We start from the raw sequence: 19780 nt of genomic DNA, 5'->3' as shown, positions 1-19780 counted from the left end.
GACAGAGGTGCAGAGGGCGGAAGTAGCACGAGGTAAGCCACGCTACGACGGATGGTCCACTCTTTCATTCAGTACTACCGCAAGCATTTCGACGACGACGACGACGATGGAGGGTCGGGGTAACGAGTCTCGAGGAAGGTAAGTCAGGTATTCAGCAGCTGCCATCTCTTACCGCTTCAGCTGACTTCCGATCCATTCGAAACCTCAGCTCCTCGCGGCTCACCCTCGACGACCTCGAGCGCATAGAGGCAGCACAGCAGCAGCGGAGCAACGAAGCCTTCGACGACTACAGGCGGCTAGCATCCGGGCTCAGGGAGGCAGCAAAAGAGAAAGAAGAGCTTTACAGCAAGGTCGTCAGCTCATCGAAAAGAGCAGAGCAGGCTACCGCTCAAGAAGCCATAGCCACCACCAAGCTCAGCAACGCCCAGCAGTCTCTTTCCTCCGTTCGCGCAGAAGTTGAAGCGCTTCGAGCGCGCAACAAAGAGCTAGAAGCGCACCTCTGCAGCGTCAAGGCCGAGCACGAGAAGGAGCGTGAGACATGGAAGCGCTTCAGGGAGTGGTGGAACGGTACACTGGCCGCCAATGAGGCAAAGGCATCGTCCTCGGGCAAGAAACCGCGAATCGACGATCGAGGCAAAGCCCTGTTGCACGAGGTGGGCCTGGCTACACCTCGGCAGCGAGCAGACCAGGACGACGGCAGCAGTAGCGACGCATCGCATAGAGAGGCACCAGCGTCGAGATTGAGCAGCGGGCCAAGCGCCGCCGCTCCTACGACCAAGACTAGAGAAGCTGCCAGCGGTCGTACTTCTGCGTCCGCGATGGCAACTCCGAGAACACCGCAGAGACACGGGATCAGGGAGTCGACAAATGCGCAGCGAGGCTCAGCGCTGAATCCGAATGCTCGCGCGACCGCATCCACCACAAGGCAAAGGCCACTGGAGGCAGCTGCAGGTGTTCAATCTACCTCCATCCGTCCTCAGCAGGGCACCACTAAAGATGGTCAAGCAGGTCAGGCAAGAGCCCTTCATAAGGAACCAACTCACGGTCTTCAGCCACCTGCTGAATCATCAAATGATAAGGCTGCTTCAGCTCATGGCTCAGCAGAATCACCACCCGCCCTTCCGACTCGCGATTCCTCAGCAGGGCAAGCGAAGAAAGTCCGTGCTCCTGCTCACATCGAGAATTCGGACACGCGAGTACGCGATTGGCTCAGCAGCTCGCGAGAAACGCCTATCTCAGCCGTTGCCGCTGAAGAGATTGCCGTTGCTCGTGCCGCTATTGCATCCCCGAAGGTCGGCCCTTCAACTTCTAGTCGAACTCTCGCCGACAAAGTCAGCTCACCGCTGCAGCCCCCTCAGTCTCAAGCCCACGCTCCACGAAAACATTCAGAGTCGACGAGCAAAGCTGCCTTGCAGCGCCGCTCTCACTCGCCGCAGCTGCAGGGATCCATTCTCCCGCCTCGTCAAGTCCTTAATCCCATCTCTGCTCCTAACTCGCAAGAAGAGCCCGCTCCTCCTCTGGCCGGCGCAAGGGAAAAGGTCATGTCGCCCCCTTCGGCTCCTCTCCGTCGCTCGAGCAAGACGCCACAACCGCGACCCAGCCAGCGTCCTTCTGGTCCCGCGCAAGGCTGCGCGTCTTCGAGCCAAGAAGTTCTGTGGAGCGATCCGCCCGCCACAAGCCGCAGCCAGCTCCCCATCGTCAAGGCCGAGAGCGACGACGAGGCCGAAAGAGAGGTGGCACTCACGCGCGTGCCGACGAGGCGCCGATCGATGGAAGATGAGGGTGACAAGGACGCGGCTAGTAGCGAGGAGCAGCAGGACATGCGTGCAGGTCGTTCGAGGGAGGAAGATGCAAGCGCAGAGAAGCTCCTCCGCGAGCGCCGTCGCGCTGAACTCGCTGAGCTCGCCCGCGACCCTACTACATATCGACTGCACAGACGTCAGGCGCTAGGGCGATACGCCTCAGAATGGTCACCTCGCCATCTTCCCTCTGCCGTGTCCACCGCGACGACTCCAGCGCGCGGCAACATCTCCTCCGTCTATCAGCTCGTTCCCGAGCTCAACGGCGGGCTAGATCACGAGCACGTCTCCGTCGCGCGTGATAAGGAGACGAGGAGCAGGATGCACGCGTACGATTGTCCGTGCTGTAAGGGTTATTGGGATATCACGCTGAGGCAGGAGGAAGAGAGAGCGGATGCTACGGCAGCTGGCGAGGGTGAGGCGGAGGCAAATAAGGCGAAAAAGAGACCAAGACATTCCGAGCCGTCACGCAAGACGGGCGCCGACGTGTTTGAGGAGATGAGAGCTCTCGGTCGCGCAGAAGCAGCAGGGATCGCCTCGACTACCCGCCGCACCACAGGTGACCCCTACGAAGAGAATCTAGAGCAAACTCGACTAGCGCAGGAGCGTCGCAAGGCCCTGCAGAAAGCCGGCCGCCATCGTGCGTGGGGTGGTCCTCCTGCTACGCCCGAGGGCTACTGGGAGATTGGTTTCCCTAGCACGCCGCGGCAGGAGCAGATCAACGAGGCTGCTGAGAGGGAGAGGGAGAGAAGGTGGAGGGAGGTGGAGGGTGATCCTAGGTACAGGAAGAGAAGGAGGGCTTGAGTGGGCGGGTCAGCAGAGGTCAGGAGCCTAGCATAGGCGATAATACCATTGTCTTAAGCGTCAGAGATCAAGCTGCGATTAATCCATGTCAGTTAATCAGAAGATCCTCGCGCTGCCGCCGCTCCTCATGGTCTCTACTTGTGATGAATTGGATATGAATGTACAGATGAAAAGACCAGGCGGTCTCGTCGCGGTCATGCTTCTTTGTTTGTCACCGTCATCCCGTCTCTTTCTCCGACGAAGAGGCTGGTCTTTCTCATCGCCTGGCTGACGTGCTACTGCTTCCTGCAGCAGTGTCGCCCTGTCCGCTGCTCCCTGACCCCCCTCCACTCGTCTCGAATCCCCTCTCCCTCAACACCTCATCTCTTCTCCTCCTCTCTATCTCCAGCACATCAGCATCCACGTCAGCGCGTGAAGCCTCCAATCGCGCATGCTCAGGTCGTACACGAGACTCGAGGAGGAGCTGCTTACGGCTGAGCTCTGCTTCGATTCGAGCGCGCATCCGATAGAGGGAGGCGCGCAGAGGTGCGGTGTATGACGTGGGAGCAGTGGACGAAGAGGATGAGGGGGTGGCAGCATTCGTGGTGCTGCTCTTCGGCTTGCGACCCCTCTTCTTTCCAGAATAGGCGGAGCCGCTTGCTGCCGGAGGAGCGCCACGGCCGCGAGGAGGGCGACGGCCATCGTCTGGATCTTCGTCGCCGTTGCCTGATCCACCGCCGGGGCCTGAAGGGACGGCGCTGCCGTTGCCGCTGCTACTGCCTGCATTGATGGGTGCAGAAGCAGCTTGGCTGCCTGACGGCGCTTCATTGCCGCCGTTGGAGCCGCTCGAGCCAGAGGGGCCCGGCTGCTGAGTCGAGGGATCGGCATCTCGTTGCTCTTGCTGAGCTGCGTGCTGCGGCTGAAGCTGCCCGTCCGGCATGGAGACCCAGAGCTGGCGCGGCTTCCATTGCGTGGGCAAAGGCTTAGTGGCGGGTGCAGACGGCGATGACACCGACGCCATGGCGGCAGCAGAAGGGCCTGACTGCTTTTGCTTTCTTCGCCGCGCTGCAAACCGACTTCGAGAAGGCTTCCTTGCATCCTTCCTGACATCTGACTTGCGTAGACGGTGTGTGACGAGGGATGGCAGGGGAACAATGCGTCGTCCTACACTTGGTTTGCGGAGCCTTGCCAGGTCTCGCCCTGCGCGTCGGTACAGGACATAGGCTTCTGGAACAAGCAAGACTCGAAGGGCCTCTGCTTGACTTCGTGTCCTGACAGCATTTGGTAGGGTCAGCGGTGCGAGACGGTCATGCAGCGGCTCGGGTCGGCAGACTTTGACGAGTGAGCGGCCAGCGGTTTGGTAGATGGCGAGCGCCTGAGGAACTGGTCCGATGGGCCTGGAAGTCAGGCCGGGGCACGTGGGCTCGGGCTGAGGCAGTGTAGGCTGACCATGGCTCTGTTGTCCCTCTGCTTCGGCTGGCTGCGGTGGTGGCAGGCCTGGCGAGACCGCCTTCAAGTCGGATGGGGTACGATGCGAACAGGGGTCGAAGCAAGGCGAAAGCAGTGCCGACCCGTGGGGAGGCAGCTGGTCTTCAGGTATTGGCGGCGAGGGTGAGGAGCCCTGGATAGCGGATGACGAGATGGATGCTGACATTTCCGGTAAGACCAGTGAATCCGAGGTCTTCATCGGCGCCTCATGGGAGGTTGCGGCTCCAGTCGACTTCTTTGCTAGGCTGCGTCCCCGAACCAGCCCTCTCCCCGCAGCTTGCGCCGACACGAGGTCCTCCCTAGTAGGCACGACCAGGTAGTCCAAGTGACCGAAGCGAACGATACGCTCGACGATGGCGCGCGGGGCATTGGCTAGCGTCAACTGTCCCGGGACCAGTCGATGGCCCTTTCCAGGTCCCCCATTGGCGAGCCTTTTGGTAGCAGACTTGACCGCTTGCTTCTTCTTTCCCTGCGGAGCATTCTCATTGCCCGCCTTGACTCGCGTCCTGCCCTTCTCTTCTCCGGCTTGGCTGCCCCTGTCAGTGACAGGACGTCGGATTATGCTCTTGACGGCTGAAGTCTCCTGCGTGGCCTCCGAGGGTGAAAAGTCGGTGACAGCTGATATTTGTGGCCGAGCGTCCAAGGCATCGTCGGGGAGGAGAGGCAAATCATCGTTGACGAGCAAAGGAGGTGGGGCAGCTTCGAAAGGTACAGCAAGCGACACGGCATCGTCCCCGTTTAATTGCGTGGGCGTCACAGCTCTGCAAGGTGTTGATCCACATCGTGGCGTTGTTGCAGGGGTTTGCGCAGGCGACAGCCAGTTAGAAAGTAGGTTCTCGTGTGGTACTAGTTCTGACGCGTTCTCTTGGTGGACGGGGCTGATCTGTTGCATCGCGTCAGAGCTGGGAGAAGGGGCTGCTTCGAGCGCAGGAGTGCTCGACTGCGCCCTGCTCGGTGACCTTCCGGCGCAGCCTATGCTCTCGTCTTGATCAGGCGTTCTCCGCATCGGCATTGACTGCACGGCATCCGTCTCACTTTCCTCGCTGCCCCTGCTGCCCCTGTCAGCAAGCCAAGGCACCAGGGCTCCCGACGCTGCAGCAGCAGCTGCTGCTGCCTCTTCTTCTGAGGAGTCGATCGTCACGTCCGGAAGTCTCTTGCAGTTCGTCGAGGCGGTGATAAGAGGTCGTATAGGAGAGGCTGACGCCACTCTTCGTGAATCTCCGCCTTCCTCCGGCTCGGATTCCGAAGATGACGTGTACACAATGGTGCGGCGAGGGGCGCGTACACGAGCCGTAATGGCAGAATCCGAGGCTCTGCGTGGAGGAGCACGAGGACGAGGGGGGCTGTCTTTGGATGCGAGGAGGGTTGGCGCCGCTCTCAAGGGCATACTGAATCCATCCTCATCTGAGCTGACCCGATCCACGTAGACGGCCGAAACCGATGCTCGACGACGCTCTCTACCTGTAGGAGATCTCTGCAAAACGACGACTTCTCCCTGCAACTCCGATGACTCTGGGATTGCTGGGTCAGGCTGCGCCTTGCGCGGACGTCCGGTTCTTCGCTGAGGAATGGCTGATGCCCGTGCCGCTGCTTGCTCTGCGGGTGAGCGATTCTTGGAACCAAGCGGACGAGCGCGCTTTCGCTTCGGCGGCGCTACGTCTGGACCAGCAGTCTCGCTGGTCGTGTCGACCGGTGTGGAAGAGAAGGGAGCGGTCGGGACAGCCGATGCCGATGCCACGGTGTCCTCGAGAGGCTGGCCAGGCGCTGGAATAGATGCGTCTTGTCGCTGCTGCTTCGTCGCAAGTACTTTGACAGCTGCTGCGCCTTTGCCTGGGCCTCGGTACTCGCCTGCAGGCTGTGACGATGATGCTGCGATAGCGTCGCGTAGAGACATTTGGCTGCTGCTTTGCTCCTTGCGAGGTCGCCCTGGCTTACGCTTGGGTGTAGCCGGGTCCGGTGCTGCGCGTGTGCGAGGGCGGCCAGGCTTGCCCTTGCCCTTGGCGTCTCCTAGGTTGGGCTGAGATGCAGAGACCTGCAGTCGGCCGGCCGTCCTTGACTGTCCATGGTCGTGTGATGTAGCCGGCTGTGAAGCGTAGACTCCGACACCGGCCAGGCTTCGTGACGCCACCGTTGTCTCATCGCCTTGACTGTCTAACGACCACTCATCCAATGAATGGCCAGTGAGGCCAGGCAAAGTCTTACCGCGACGTAGTGCAGGCGCCGAGGAGGCAGTAGTAGGTCGCGGCGATTCTATGCTTCGCTCGCCCTCTTTCTCTGAGAACGCGGCGGTTGCTGCCCTCAAGGTCTCCACTTCAGCGCCGCTACTATTGTGATGCTCGCCGTCGCTGGAGGGCTGCAATCCGATGTCGAAGAGATTGTTGATCTCAACCTCGCGCTCGTCTTCTCCATTCTTGTCTGGGGCCATGTTGGTTGATGACTGGGCATTGTTGCGATCACGGGACTGCTTTTGAGCTGCCCGAGGATTTGCTCCGGCACGAAATATCCTTTCGTCCTCGTCATCCTCGCTGCTTGAGGTGGTGTTGTCGGTCTCGTTGCGCAGGCTCGACGTGGCAGCCGTTGTTGGTGGCTGAGCTGGCGTCGACTCGATAGCGGCAGATGACGATGCTGTAGCTGCGCATCGTGATGTTGCAGATGGCCGCGAGGGAACAGGGGGCGCGAATTGCTGCAATGACTCCTTCTGCTGCGTCGGCGGATCAGCCGGTCGTAGGCACTCCGAGGCAGCTCCGCCACCTGTGAGGATAGGAACGAGCGGCTGCTGCGAGGTACTAGCATTATCCTCGGCTTGGAGAAATCTCGCTGCACTCAAAGTCGACTCGTCATCCTCGGTAAGGTCGATTGCTGACTGTGACGCTCGAGAGGTGCTAGCCCCCGATGTGGCGCTTGCCCCTCTATCTCTGCTGCGGCTACCTCCCGAAGCTCGACTTGTACGGCGCCCGCGATCTTGACCCTGGCTTCGAGCTCGAATAGGCGTTGCTGGTGCGCTGGGATCTGTCGTTGCGCTACCACGGCTGCTTGTCGGCTGCGATTCCTGCGATTGTGCTCGCGAGGGGCCCGGAGACAGCCACGAGAAGGTAGCCAGCGTATTCTTCGAGGCCACTTCCGCGACGACTGCTGCATCGACGTTCCATCGGGGCTTGGCGGCGGCGGCTGCAGCTGCCTCAGCTGCCTCACGCTGTAGCTTGTCCTTCTCCCTTTGCTCCCTCTTTTCCGCTCTCTTCGCCCTTGCCCAAGCAGCTTGCCTCTCCTTCCTCACGCGCTTGGCCTCGTCCTCGATCTCCTCCTCCGTCTGAGCCAATTGACCCGATGCTGCATTACTTTGGGAGCTGGCAACCTTTCTCTTACGCTTTTTTCGCCCGGTGCTGTCTTCCTTCGGGGTGGTCGCGGTTGCTGTGGCTGCGTTGCTGTCGCCCGAGTTGCCGCTTACCTCTTTGGCATTGCTTGAGGAGTCACTAGTATATCGTGCTCTTACCTCATTCGCATTTGCGGATGCGTCGCTGGGGCGATAGGGAGCATAGAATGAATGATGATGAAACTGACTGGCAAGTTCAGGGTCGCTCACGGCCTGCTGTTCCGCCGTTGGAGGCGTCGTACTTGCGCCAGTGGAAGCAGGTCCACGTCCTACCGGGAGGATGAGGCCTGAACTCGAAGATATTGAAGCGCGTGGTGGGATGGAGAGCAACGGCGAATGGAATGAGGACGAGGCGGATTGCGGTGAGAATGCATCCATGGGCGAGGTACGGCGGCTGTTGGTGTTGGTGGATGTCGTCTCCTCAAACGTGCCCTCGTCGTCGAAGAGATTATCTCCGAAAAGGTCATCCGCGACGTCATACTCATGACTTCTTCTTCCTGGCCAGTCCAAACCGCTGCTGCTATGCGACAGAATGTGCTCGAGGCTGTTACCTTCAGCCTCGAATCCGGGAGTAAAGATGTCGACTAGGCCGCTACTGCTCTTGCCCTGCGGCTGTTGATCTCGCGATGGGGCTGCCACCCCTGGCTGAATGAGCGACGCCCCTTCCATGATCGGATATGCGCTCGAATGACTTCGTCGTCAGCTCAGCGTGGCATGACAAATGGCTTGAATGGAGTGATGAGAAGGACCTGTTGCTCAGCGCGAGCTCAGCCGTCGACCAACTCGAACGACAATTGAGCTCAGGCCAAAAAGGGCGGACTGGAACACGTGGTTGGCAGTGGCAGGGCGAGGCGCGTCATTTCAACTGGCTTTCCGTCGAAGCCAACACTTTAGTCGTCAACTCATCAATCATCCTTGCTGAGCAGCATCATCACCATCTGCGCCAACACTCGTTCTCAGCAGAGCTGCCTCGACATCATGGTCGTATAAGAGCTCAACTGCCAGCATCGCACCTCACGACGAGATGGCCTCGAAGTCTAGCTCGCCCACTCCACCTTCCTCGTCCAAATCTCGACGCGACTCGACGCGACCCGTCATGACAGGTGATGATGGCCGCGACGACGACGGCAGCGTCCGCAATGCCCAAGAAGAAGATAGCTTCGAGGGAAGCGCTACAGCTCAAGGTAGTAACAAGGAGAATGACGCGAGTCAGGTCAAGAGCATTGCCTCGAGTGGCACTCGCAGAATCGTCAAGCCAGATCCAGACGATGACGACGACGACATAGTGTTCCGTGAGTCGAGAGCGAATCAGCAATAGCATATATCCATGCTCATCCCCACGCATACCTTACAGAAGTGATCGCTACGCCCCCTGCTCGCCCTGAGACGTCACGCGCCAGCGAGAATCAGCCTCCTTCTGCCGTCAACGCTGCTAGCTCCAGCAGAGTCGTCGTGGGAAGACTCAATGGCAATGGTCCATCGTCTTCTTCATCTGACTCGCGCTCCTCTAATCCTCCTTCCAGTGGTATGATGCCACCAGCGAGCGTCACGTCGTCCGGCGATTTTCTCGAGGACAAATCGACCGATGACCTCAACGCCATGCTCATGGCCAACCTTCAGCGCAAGGACAAGGTCAACGAGCAGCTCATAGAGCTCATGGAGGGCAATGCTCCGCCTGGTACAGATCCAGAGTGGCTCAAGTCTTCGAGACAATTTCTCACTGCTCGCATCGAGCATATAAAGAAGATTCTCGCTGAGCGCGGGTCGGCCAGCTTTCCAGGATCATCTCAGCCGCCTCAGCCCGCACAGCCTCCTCGCGAGCTCTCCCCGCCACAAATCTCGGCGGCAGCTCCCATCCATCGCAGCCAGCAGCAACGCAGCACATCGTCGATGAATCGCCATCATACCTTCGACCGACCGACGGAGCAACGGCCTTCGCCTTCTCCTCCCACACCGCCACCACCTGCATCTGCTCGTCGTACAGGCTCTTCAGCAAAGCGCTTCGTTCCTAGCCTGCCGAGTGCGGGACCTGTTCGCAGCCCGCAGCCTCGTGCGCCTGTCGAGCGAATCAGAGCTGCAGACTATTCCCACCACGAGAAGGGATTGGGGCCCGACGAACAGGGTGACGATGCAGACTTTACCAATCTCGACTCTGCCTTCTTCGACGATGATGAGGAAGCACTCATGGCGGAAATACAAGGAGAAGAGGAAGCCTTGAATCGAGCCTCGACGTCTCGCGTCCAATTCGACTCTAGACGGCCACAGCCTGGCAGCTCTGGCTCCGGAGCAGGACCGGCAGCAGCGGCCGGGGCGGCGAGGAGTCCAGTCAGCCACCGTACCACACTGAAGCGCCATCACGAGGGCAACGCTGAGGTGGCAAAGAAGCGCGTGAGCATGCGCGAGCAGATGAACTACGTCTGGTCACGCGATGTCGCCAAAGCGCTGCGTCGCACCTTCAAGCTGCATGAATTCCGCAACAACCAGCTCGAAGCAATCAATGCTACTCTCAACGGTGAAGACGTATTCTGCCTCATGCCCACGGGCGGGGGCAAGTCACTCTGCTACCAGCTACCCGCACTCATCGACTCTGGTCGCACACAAGGAGTCACCATCGTTATATCCCCACTCCTCTCCCTCATCCACGACCAAGTCCGGCACCTTCTCGACAAGACGATTCCCGCCCTCATGCTTACGGGGGACATGGCCGTCTCAAAGCGCGAGTTCGCGTTGCAGGAGCTCTTCTCGAAGCAGGTGACCACACGTCTCCTCTACCTCACGCCCGAGTTCGTGGGTAGATCAAGACAAGCAACGGACATCTTCACTAGTCTCCACCGCAAGAAGCTCCTGGCTCGCTTCGTCATCGATGAGGCGCACTGTGTCTCTCAGTGGGGCCATGACTTTCGCCCAGATTACCAGACGTTGGGCAAGCTTAGGCAGGACTACCCAGGGATCCCCGTGATGGCTATGACAGCAACAGCGAATGATCGCGTCAAGACAGACGTCGTGTCTAGTCTGGGGATCAAGGGCTGTAGGGTGCTCGAGCAATCCTTCAATCGTGCAAATTTGCGGTACGAGGTGCGCGACAAGAATGCCAAGTGAGTGCGCACTGAGTCGCCGTGAGACGATGTGCACGTACTGACGACTATGTCTGACCCTCTCTCTCTCTCTCGCCTTCCAGGACGGTCATTGCCGACATAGCCAAGTTCATCCAAACTTCTCATCGCAACCAATGCGGCATCGTGTACTGCCTTTCTCGCCGTGCTTGCGAGGAAGTAGCAGAGCGGCTCAAGCGTGACCACAATCTGCAAGCGCAGCACTACCACGCCGCCTTGAGCAAGCAGGATCGCCTCGCCATCCAGGAGTCGTGGCAGGCAGGGGAATTCCGCATCATCGTCGCCACCATCGCGTTCGGCATGGGCATCGACAAGGGAGACGTGCGCTTCGTTGTTCACCATACCCTACCGCAGTCCCTCGAGGGATACTATCAGGAGACGGGAAGAGCAGGAAGAGACGGGAAGAGCTCGACATGTGTTCTCTTCTTCAATCATCGGGATACGAACTCGATCAAGCAGATGATTGACAAGGATGAGAAGACGAAGGAGCAGAAGGTGCGTACGCGCGCGATGGTACAGGGGCTGTCGATTCTGCATCGAGTGCTCACATCAACCTCTTCCCTTGCCTCTTGCCCTCCACTCAGGAGCAACAACACTCCAATCTGCGCCGAGTCGTAGCCTACTGCATGAACAAATCAGACTGTCGTCGATCTCAAGTCCTCCAGTACTTTGGCGAAGTCTTCCCCTCCGAGTCCTGCCACCACACGTGCGACAACTGTTGCAATGCGGCCAAGAACCACCAGGCCGCCATGCTGCAAGACTTGACTGATCAGGCTCGTCAAGCAGCGGAGATGGTTCGAGATCTCAATCAGCGGAGCAGGTCGGGAGCGAAGAGTGGGTGGACGATGTTGCACTTCGTTGATGTGTTTCGGGGCAGTCAGAGTAGGGCAGTCAGAGACAGTGGGCATCACAGCCATAAGTGGGCTGGTGCCGGGAGCACGATGAATAGAGGAGACGTGGAACGGCTTTTCCAGCATCTGACGGTGCGCGAAGTCTTCAACGAGCGATCAGAGGTCAACGCAATGGGCTTTGCCAACGCCTATCTCGAGTTGGGGCCAGGTGCGGAGGCACTGTTCAAAGGGGAGACCAAGGTGGAGCTGAGCGTCCAGAGACCTACGGCCCCGGTGACTGCAACGCTGCAAGCTGCTAATCGCAAGGCCGCCGCCAACTCGAGGGGGACGGCGCCCATGGCTAGGGGACGGGTCGGGGACGATTTTGATTTCGAAGACGAAGAGGAGGAGCAACCCTACGATGCATGGGATATCACCAACGTGGACCTATCGCCTAGTCCGGGTCCGCCTGCTGGCGGCGGTGGTGGGAATGACCGTCTTTTCCCGCCGCGAGGCATGCTCGAGCGCTCTGCAAGCTTCGAGGCTCTCCATCCCCGTGGGTTGACCAGGCCTAGTAGAACGAATGCAGCTTCAGGACTGGCATGGGCCAATGCCGGTGGAGCGAGGAGCAACAATATCAGAGACCTCAATCGGACCACGACGAGCAATGCGGTCGGGCGCGCCATGGCCATCGAGATTGCCGACGAAGAGGAAGATGATGTGGTTTTCGACGATGACTTCGAACCCGACTGTCAGCCGCCGCAGCAGAGGGGTCGGCTGAACATTGCGTCGACGACCTCTCGTAATGGCGTTCGCAATGGTGGCAACGATGTCGACCTCAGTCGCTTTGCCAATCATGACGTGGATACCAACGGCACTACCAGAGCGGCGAAAAGAGGACGAGCGTCCGACCCTTCACCCTCGAATGGTCGTCATGCCACTGGTGGGGGTGGAGCGAGCATTGCGCATATGCCGCTACCAGGGAGAGGGAGAGCGGGAGGACCGGCCAAGAGGTCGGCTGCATTCTGAGGTTGGGTGGGAGATGATGGCGATCAAAGGTGTGTTGGATCTTCCAGATGACGAGTTTTCCCTTCTTGTACTGCTAGTCAACCATCAATCAAAGCGATTGCGCTGCCCTCTTCGCGCGCTGTTTCGCTCTCAACTACCATGGCTTGAATCGTCTCGTTGGATTAGCGCGACTACACCATCATGCTGCCCGTTTACGACAGTTCCGCGTCTACTGTCGATCCACTTTCACGTAGTCCCCCTCCCCCTCGGCAGCATTGCCATTCGTCACACCCGGCGTAGCCCCGTCCTTTGGCTTCGTCTCAACAAAGACGCTCCCCACAATACCGAGAGCCGTAGCTCGCAATCTCTGCGTCTCCTTACTCAGAGCTGCCTCACCTCCCGCTCCCTCCTCACCTTGGGCCGCCCCCGTGCCATAAAGGACCCTATCACAGACATCGCGAATAACGCTCTCCACCTCGAGACTCGCTCCCTTGAATAGAGCCTCCATTCCCTTTTGCGCAGCCTTCTCCTCCAACTCGCGCTTGCGCTCTTCACTCAATCCACCCGGAGCCTGTTCCGCCTTCTGCAGCTCGGCAAAAACGCTCTTGAGCTCCAGGGCTGCTCGTACGGTGGAGACTGTGGAGGAGACAATGTGTGCCGAGGAAGAGAGGGAGTGATACATTCCTCCCAGGGTACCGAGCGGGGATGAAATGAGGTAGGAGAGGGTTGATGTGCCTGAAGAGGAGGAAAGCGGGGCGTGGTGCGATGCGAGGTAGTGGCGGGATTTGGATAGGTAGATGTACCCTACGACGTGTAGAAGCTCGGTACCATAGCTGTGCGGGCGGATGGGAAGATCAGGAGGTCAGCTATGACCATCTTTGAGGTCGATGTTTCGTCACCACTACGGCTAACACACCTCTCCTGCTTTAATTCCTCCGCCTCCAACCTCGTAATCTCCCTGAAGCTCCTCTTTACCTCAGCCTTGAGTTCCTCCTCCCCTGTTCCAATGCCGCGCACACTCTCTGTGTACACGCTCAGTTTTCTCACCAGCTTTTCAGTAAGCATGGCCACCCGCTCCTCCCTCTGTCGCGCTCGCTCTTCGTTGCGCTTCTTCTCTCGCGCTTCCTTTGCCGCCTTTGCTTCGGGGGACAGTCCGGCACTGTTACTTGAGGACGAAGAGGCAGCGGCCTTGGAAGGGTCGCTCTGTCCGTTTGCCTGTCTCTCCAGCTCCTCCTCGTCTTGCTGTAACGCCTCCTTCATCTCCCTGCCAATGCTGACCTTGCCAATGACATCGGCAAACCTGGCCCCGCCGAACAAGCTGCCGAAGACCTCCTCTGGGTCGACGAAGCCATCCTCTGGTACCAGGCCAGGTGTCGAGGCGCCAAACTCGTTGTACTTGTGTCGTGTGACTGGATCCGATAGGATGGAGTAGGCCGTGGCTAGCTGTTTGAACTTTTCTGCCGCTTCAGCATCGTCTGGGTTCTTGTCTGGGTGAAGCTTGATGGCTAGCTTGCGGTAAGATTTCTTGATCTCTTCTTGGGTCGCGGTGGCAGGAAGCGATAGGATGTCGTAGCTGTGCAAACCGGTGTAAAGAGTGAGAGATCGTAAGCACGATGTATGCGAGCTGCGGAGCATGGCCGTCGATATGCTCACTAGGTCATGTCCAATGGCCGCTCATCAGTGCCAATCCTCCTCTTCGTCGCCGGCTTGGACGTCGATCCGGACGACGATGAGGAGGTCCCTGCCCCATTAGCACCTTGGCCGCTCCTTGCGTCCCTCATGTACTTTCCAGCATTGGGCGGCTCAAACCTTTGCTTACATTTGAAGCAAGCCACCCGAAAGCTGTTATCACTGCGATGCTTTTCGTGGTTGGCCTGTTGAGCTGTGGGGGGCAGGTACTCTAGTGTGGTGCGACATGATGGGTAAGGGCAGGATATGCTGATATATGGCTCTTTTGGGCGAGACTCGAGGATGAGGGTGGACATCCTGCCGTGCCGGGTGGTGATGATGTCGAATGACAGTCAGTGTCAGGAGAGAGACGAGGCAAAGGAATTGCACGTCGCTCTCGGCAGGCAGTCCAAGATTGCGGTCCACTCTCGACTGGTTGAAATCGACTTGACTTGCAGGACCCCGCCTGCAGCTCCGAGGTCGAGCTCCACCCCCGCTTCCCGTCCAAGAGCAACGCAGTCACTCGTTGCTGCTCCTCTCCTCCTCATCTTGCAACTCGAGTCAAGTCAAGCTCCGTCGAGACAAGAAAAGCAGTCCAGTTCGCTACTGCGCTCGTCTCATCACAGCTGCCATGTCTTGGCTAGGCGCAGTTGTCCCCTCCCCACTCTCCCACCCTGTACCCCTCCTCCTCGCCCTCCTCCTCTCAGCCCACGGCCTCCGCAAGGGATCCCTATCCACCTCTGGCAGCATCGCAGCCTTCTTCGTAGGCTACCTCAGCTTGGCAGTCGAAGGAAACAAGACCTTTGGTGTCGTACTGCTCTGCTTTTACTTGGCGGGCAGTAGGGCTACCAAGGTCAAGAGCGAGTTCAAGGCAAAGTGTGAACGTGAGGAAGGGACGGGGCAGCATAAGAGTGCGGGAGGTGGAGGGAGAGATGCTTGGCAGGTAGCCAGTAATGGTCTCACAGGCGAGTCAGTGGTTAGGTGAATGTCAGGCGACACAGCTTGCTCATAGACTTCTCGCTCCTCCCCACATGCTGCGCCTTTACAGGCACATTCGCAGCCGTCGCGTATCGCATTGTTCTCTCCTCCCTCTCCAGCAATGCATCAACCTCCTCTTTTCTACCGTCATGGCTCTCCCCAACATCCTCCACTCTGGGTGCCTGCCCTCTCACCCATCCGACGCTGCGCTTCCTCGCTAACCTCTCCCTAGCCCACTACGCCGCCTGCATGGGAGATGTCCTCGCCTCTGAGCTAGGCATCTTGTCAAGGGGGGAGCCCTGGTTGCTTTTCACCTTGAGGCCCAGAAGGGTGCCTAGAGGTAATTACGGCCAAGACTCAGGCGAGCGAGCGGCTTTGACTGACTTCAGGCTCCCTCTCACACCACCATTCGCAGGAACAAACGGCGCCCTCTCCCCTTGGGGCACATTTTGCTCTTTCCTCGGCGGCCTCTTCATTGGCATCGTGTACCTAGTCACGCTCCACATCTCGATGCCTGCTTGTCGTCCGGCCCCACTACGCCCTGGTCAATCTGTCTGGGAGCCTTCGCCTACGCTTGCTCCCTCTGGCGGGGCAGTCAGTATCGCCTGTATGGCGGGCTTTGGGGGAAGCATGCTCGACTCCTTCTTGGGAGCGGTATGTCAGAGGACGTGGTATCATCGAGGGACGAAGCAGGTACTTGTTGGAGGCAGTTTGAAGGAGTCGTCGATCATCGACGAAAAGAAGGTCGACGGGAAGCCAGCAGCTGCAGATTTACCAAAGGGTGACGCGGTAGGCTGGACCATCATTAGCGGGTATGACATCCTGTCCAATGGGCAGGTCAACTTCATCTCCTCAGCTGCCGTGGCGCTGACCCTTGCATCCTTTAATTATGTAGTCACCAGGGGTAAATTGTAATTCACACTGACGGATCGACGTTGCAGATAGACATCGATTGTCGCACAAAGCTTGCTAGTTATACACGAATGGAGTGCAGAGAAGTGACCAGTAGAGAAGAAGCGAGGAGGAGGACGCCCGAGGCACGTAAGAGACAGGATTGCGACGCCGGTGTCGCACTCAAAACGAGACGAGACGAGACGAGCAGAGCAGCTGCGGCGTTGGGATATACAGAAAGTGACAGCAGCTGCGCTTGCGAACTGGGCAACGCGCTCCCTTTTATAAGGCCTTGTTCAGCCTCTCCCCTAAGTCGTGCACCTTGTCCTTGAGACCACCTCCATCCGCAGCAGCTGAGGACTGAGACCGTCTCTTCTCATCACTGCTATGCTCCCCATCCGGCGTCTGCCACCCACTCGCATCCTCGTCATCGTCGTCATCGTGCTCGTCCTCCGAGTAGAGCTCCGACCTCGAAGGCGGTGATTTGCTCTTCGTCGGCTTGCCCTTGACAGGAGCCTCTCCAGCTTTGGTACCATCGTTGTCCTGCTCTGCGCCATCCACGACAAGACCACTACTTTGGCTACTCTCTACGCTACTGATGTTGCTCGAATCTCCAGGCGTGTCATTGCCGCCAAGAGACGCCTGTCGCCCATCTGCTGCAGCCAAGGCAGCGAAAGTACGGAACTTGGTGCTCGCTCGCACAGCGTTGATGGCCGTCTTCCATCTCTTGCGGTAGTTCTCTCGCAGGCCGACAGAAATGTCGTGCTTCCCAGCCTCTTCGCTCGTGGGAGGTTCTTGCATCCAACTGCGCGAACGAGGGGGATGGCAAGGGACACGATAAATGTCAGAAGACTGATCGCTACGACTACGACCTATGCCCACACGCCGCCCACACGCCTTCCACTCACGCATGATTCATCGCCTCGTCTGCCGTTATTCTCTTTCCCGGCTCGACGGTCAGACAAGCCTTGACAAAGTCCTTTGCCTCCTGGCTGATGTTCTTCCAGTACCGATCATGGAAGTCGATCCTTCCCCTCTGCGTTTCTGCCGCCAACTTTGCAGGGTCGTCGCTCCTGAAGGGTGTGTACCCGCACAGCATCGTGTATGTGATCACCCCTAAACTCCAGACGTCAACGGGCTTGCCGTGCCCTTTCTTGGCCAAGATCTCTGGCGCAGCATACCCGTACGACCCGCAGACGTTGGTGAGGAGCTCATCCTCCGTCTCGAGGTGTTGGGCAATGCCAAAGTCCACCAGGACGACATTGGCATCCTCTGCTGCAGTGCGGTAGAGGATATTCTCTGGCTTGACATCGCGGTGGACGATGTTGTGATGGTGGAGGTATTGGATCGCTGAAAGGACTGCACGTATCGTGCGACGTGCGTCGAGCTCTGTGAAACGGCCGCGGGAGAGGATCCTTTCGAAGAGCTCGCCGCCGGTAGCTTCTTCGAAGACGAGGTAGTACTGCACGCGAGGTGGGGTGGGCTCGGGTGAGCTCAGGGGAGAGAGAGCATATCGCTGTCATGCTGCGTAGAGCGTGCTCACCTTGTCTTTTGACTCGAACCAGTCGAGGAACTTGACGACGTGCGGTTGATCGAGGCCCTGAGAGGGGTGCGATGCGAGCGATGCGAGCGACGCGATACATGCGACAGTAGACGATCAGCATATATGGCTTCCAAATCACCAAGACTACTCCTCGCGCGTACCTTCAAGACATCCATCTCTCCCTGCACAACCTCATCGTGTCCCTTTAATATCCGCTTCGAGATGACCTTGACCGCCACCCCGATGGGCGGATCAGCCGCCTTCCACACTGCGCTGCGCACGATACCGAAAGTGCCTTCGCCCAGTGTCGACTTGAATTGATACTCCTTCTTCTTGTGATAGCTCTCCGGTTGGCGAGCGAGAGGGTTGTGAAGCCCCATCTTGCTTCGTCGTGTGTGCGGGATAGAGATGGGTATGGAACAACGGGATGATTGGATCACAGGAGTGGAGTGTCAACCAGGGTGCGACCCACTGTCGAGAGATGTCGGCAGCCCACAGCCGGACAGACAGACACAGAGGCTGCACCGCACAGACGGGCAGCCGCCAACGGACGGAGACGACACAGGCGCACGGGCGAGGCGAGGGAGCGAGATGAGCGACCTTTGGTCTGTGCGACAGCTGCGCGACTCAACTTGACTTGACTCTTCTTTCTGCTCACCACTACCACCCACCATGCCGCCTTCCTCTTCGTCACCGCAGGCTGTGAGACATCTGTTACAATCAGCAGCAAGAGCGACAACTACTCGACGGCATCCACGCAGCATTCAAGCCCGCTGCCTAGCCACAAGTCGCAATCAAGACTCGTACCCGCCGCCCAACTCATCCTACTACGACGACAATGCAGCCGCCTCCTCTTCCTCTTCCTCCTCGTCGCAACCCTTCGTCCCACCTACCTTCTCCTCGCTCCCGTCCGCCGTCTCGACATTTGGCGCTCCAGCTCATCTCCTGGCTCAGTACACCTCTCAACCACCCACCAATCTCTCCCTCAAAAAACTCCTCTCCCTCAGCCCTACGACTACCACTCCACCCTCGCAGGCTCAGGTGCACGAGTCTGCTCTCTTCACCTCGCAGGAACTGCCCATACGAATGGCGAGACGAGTAGCATCTTTTCGATCCCTACCCTTCATCGTGGGCGCTAACCCGCACATAGGTCGCGTGGCCCGCTTGTACGCCGAGAGCTTTGAGATTCTCGCAAATTGGTCGGATCGACTTCGCAAAGGAGGAGAAGGAGAGGAGGAACGCTTCGTCGAGCTGCTTCGCCAGTTGGTGGAGCGTCATCGCGATAATATTCCAGACCTTGCCCGCGGTTTCCTCGAGTGCAAAAAGTACATGTCCCCAGCAGCACTTAGCGCCTTCCTGGACGAGGCCATCCACTCTCGCATCGGCATCCGACTCATCGCTGAACAGCATCTGGCACTTGCGTCAAACTATTTCAGACAAGGGGTCAGCTACCAGGCGACGGGATACAATCCATCCCGCTCGTCCATCGCCGCTTCCACCTCCAGGCTGACGGCCATGACCAGCGCAGGTGGGACGATTCACACCGACCTCTCGCCATACGACGTCCTCAAGCACGTCGAGAAGGGCGTGTCGGCTCTCTGCCAGTCCACTCTTGGGCAGGCACCACAGCTGCTCATTGAGGGTCACATTGATGCAACCTACGTCGGCGTGCCTGTGCACCTCGAGTACGTCCTCACCGAGCTGCTCAAGAACTCGTTCAGGGCTAATGTGGAGCGCAGCCAGAAGCTGCGTGAGGAGGAGGTTCGACCAGTCAAGGTGACGATTGCCAAGAGTCGCAGGCATATCTCGTTGAGGATAAGGGACAGGGGCGGGGGCATTCATCCGAGAGACTTGGATAGGGTATTCAGCTACGCCTTTACTACCGCTGGCCGTGAGCCGGGCAGCGATGAAGCCAATTCAGTGGATGAGGCGGGTCCCTATTCCATTCAAGCGACCGCCGGTGGTGGTGGAGGTGCGGGTGGAGCCGATTCGAGCATCGCAGGCTTGACAGCTCTGGGCGCTTCAGGGTTGCAGAGTAGCTTAGGCACTCTCGCGGGTCTGGGCTATGGTTTGCCGATGGCAAGGATCTATGCGACGTATTTCGGTGGTGGGTCGGAGATGGCTGTTGTGAGCTTGTGGGGGGAGGGATGTGATGCGTTTGTCAGGCTGCCGAGGGATCCCAGAGGGGAAGGGGGAATGCCGTGACGCGCGCACGGACGAGGAGTTGGCACAAGCAGAGGCGGGAGACAAGGAAGGAAGAGCGAAGGGCGGCGGGCGGCAGGCGGCGGGCGTTGGTTCATCTCTTCTTG

The 19780-nt window shown here is 58.8% G+C and overlaps 7 protein-coding genes across 7 annotated transcripts; 4 read left to right on the top strand and 3 right to left on the bottom strand.

Annotated features, from left to right (window-relative positions):
- Positions 1–78: 78 nt before the first annotated feature.
- Positions 79–2691, top strand: BDZ90DRAFT_233535 (hypothetical protein). Its single transcript, XM_025506663.1, has 2 exons — positions 79–138; positions 209–2691. Exons 1-2 carry the CDS (start codon positions 107–109, stop codon positions 2601–2603), a joined length of 2427 nt encoding a protein of 808 aa, XP_025360545.1. The 5' UTR covers positions 79–106; the 3' UTR covers positions 2604–2691.
- A 35-nt stretch (positions 2692–2726) lies between these two features.
- On the bottom strand, positions 2727–8181 carry BDZ90DRAFT_233533 (hypothetical protein). Its single transcript, XM_025506662.1, has one exon. It carries the CDS (start codon positions 8107–8109, stop codon positions 2860–2862), a length of 5250 nt encoding a protein of 1749 aa, XP_025360544.1. The 5' UTR covers positions 8110–8181; the 3' UTR covers positions 2727–2859.
- A 355-nt stretch (positions 8182–8536) lies between these two features.
- BDZ90DRAFT_261715 (ATP-dependent DNA helicase) lies at positions 8537–12412 on the top strand (the record flags this gene model as incomplete). Its single annotated transcript, XM_025508405.1, has 4 exons — positions 8537–8732; positions 8795–10535; positions 10619–11048; positions 11138–12412. 4 exons carry the CDS (start codon positions 8537–8539, stop codon positions 12410–12412), a joined length of 3642 nt encoding a protein of 1213 aa, XP_025360543.1.
- A 208-nt stretch (positions 12413–12620) lies between these two features.
- BDZ90DRAFT_222534 (DnaJ-domain-containing protein) lies at positions 12621–14376 on the bottom strand (the record flags this gene model as incomplete). Its single annotated transcript, XM_025504533.1, has 3 exons — positions 12621–13224; positions 13308–13964; positions 14045–14376. The coding sequence occupies 3 exons, from the start codon at positions 14374–14376 to the stop codon at positions 12621–12623; spliced, it is 1593 nt and encodes a 530-aa protein (XP_025360542.1).
- A 353-nt stretch (positions 14377–14729) lies between these two features.
- BDZ90DRAFT_211326 (hypothetical protein) lies at positions 14730–15916 on the top strand (the record flags this gene model as incomplete). The annotated part of the gene is made up of 4 exons (XM_025504104.1): positions 14730–15009; positions 15072–15377; positions 15453–15746; positions 15801–15916. Coding segments are annotated over 4 exons (996 nt in total), but the record flags the coding sequence as incomplete, so codon positions are not given.
- On the bottom strand, positions 15751–17923 carry BDZ90DRAFT_233529 (Pkinase-domain-containing protein). Its single transcript, XM_025506661.1, has 4 exons — positions 17633–17923; positions 17472–17528; positions 16837–17390; positions 15751–16733 (listed from the first exon to the last, which is right to left on the bottom strand). Exons 1-4 carry the CDS (start codon positions 17849–17851, stop codon positions 16211–16213), a joined length of 1353 nt encoding a protein of 450 aa, XP_025360540.1. The 5' UTR covers positions 17852–17923; the 3' UTR covers positions 15751–16210.
- On the top strand, positions 17899–19676 carry BDZ90DRAFT_246785 (alpha-ketoacid dehydrogenase kinase; the record flags this gene model as incomplete). Its single annotated transcript, XM_025507574.1, has 3 exons — positions 17899–17932; positions 18316–19443; positions 19474–19676. The coding sequence occupies 3 exons, from the start codon at positions 17899–17901 to the stop codon at positions 19674–19676; spliced, it is 1365 nt and encodes a 454-aa protein (XP_025360539.1).
- Between the last annotated feature and the right edge of the window lie 104 nt (positions 19677–19780).

This window comes from Jaminaea rosea, assembly GCF_003144245.1.
Source record: "Jaminaea rosea strain MCA 5214 unplaced genomic scaffold BDZ90scaffold_12, whole genome shotgun sequence".
Taxonomy (NCBI): Eukaryota; Fungi; Basidiomycota; class Exobasidiomycetes; order Microstromatales; genus Jaminaea; species Jaminaea rosea.
This window is presented reverse-complemented; position numbering and strand designations above follow the sequence as displayed.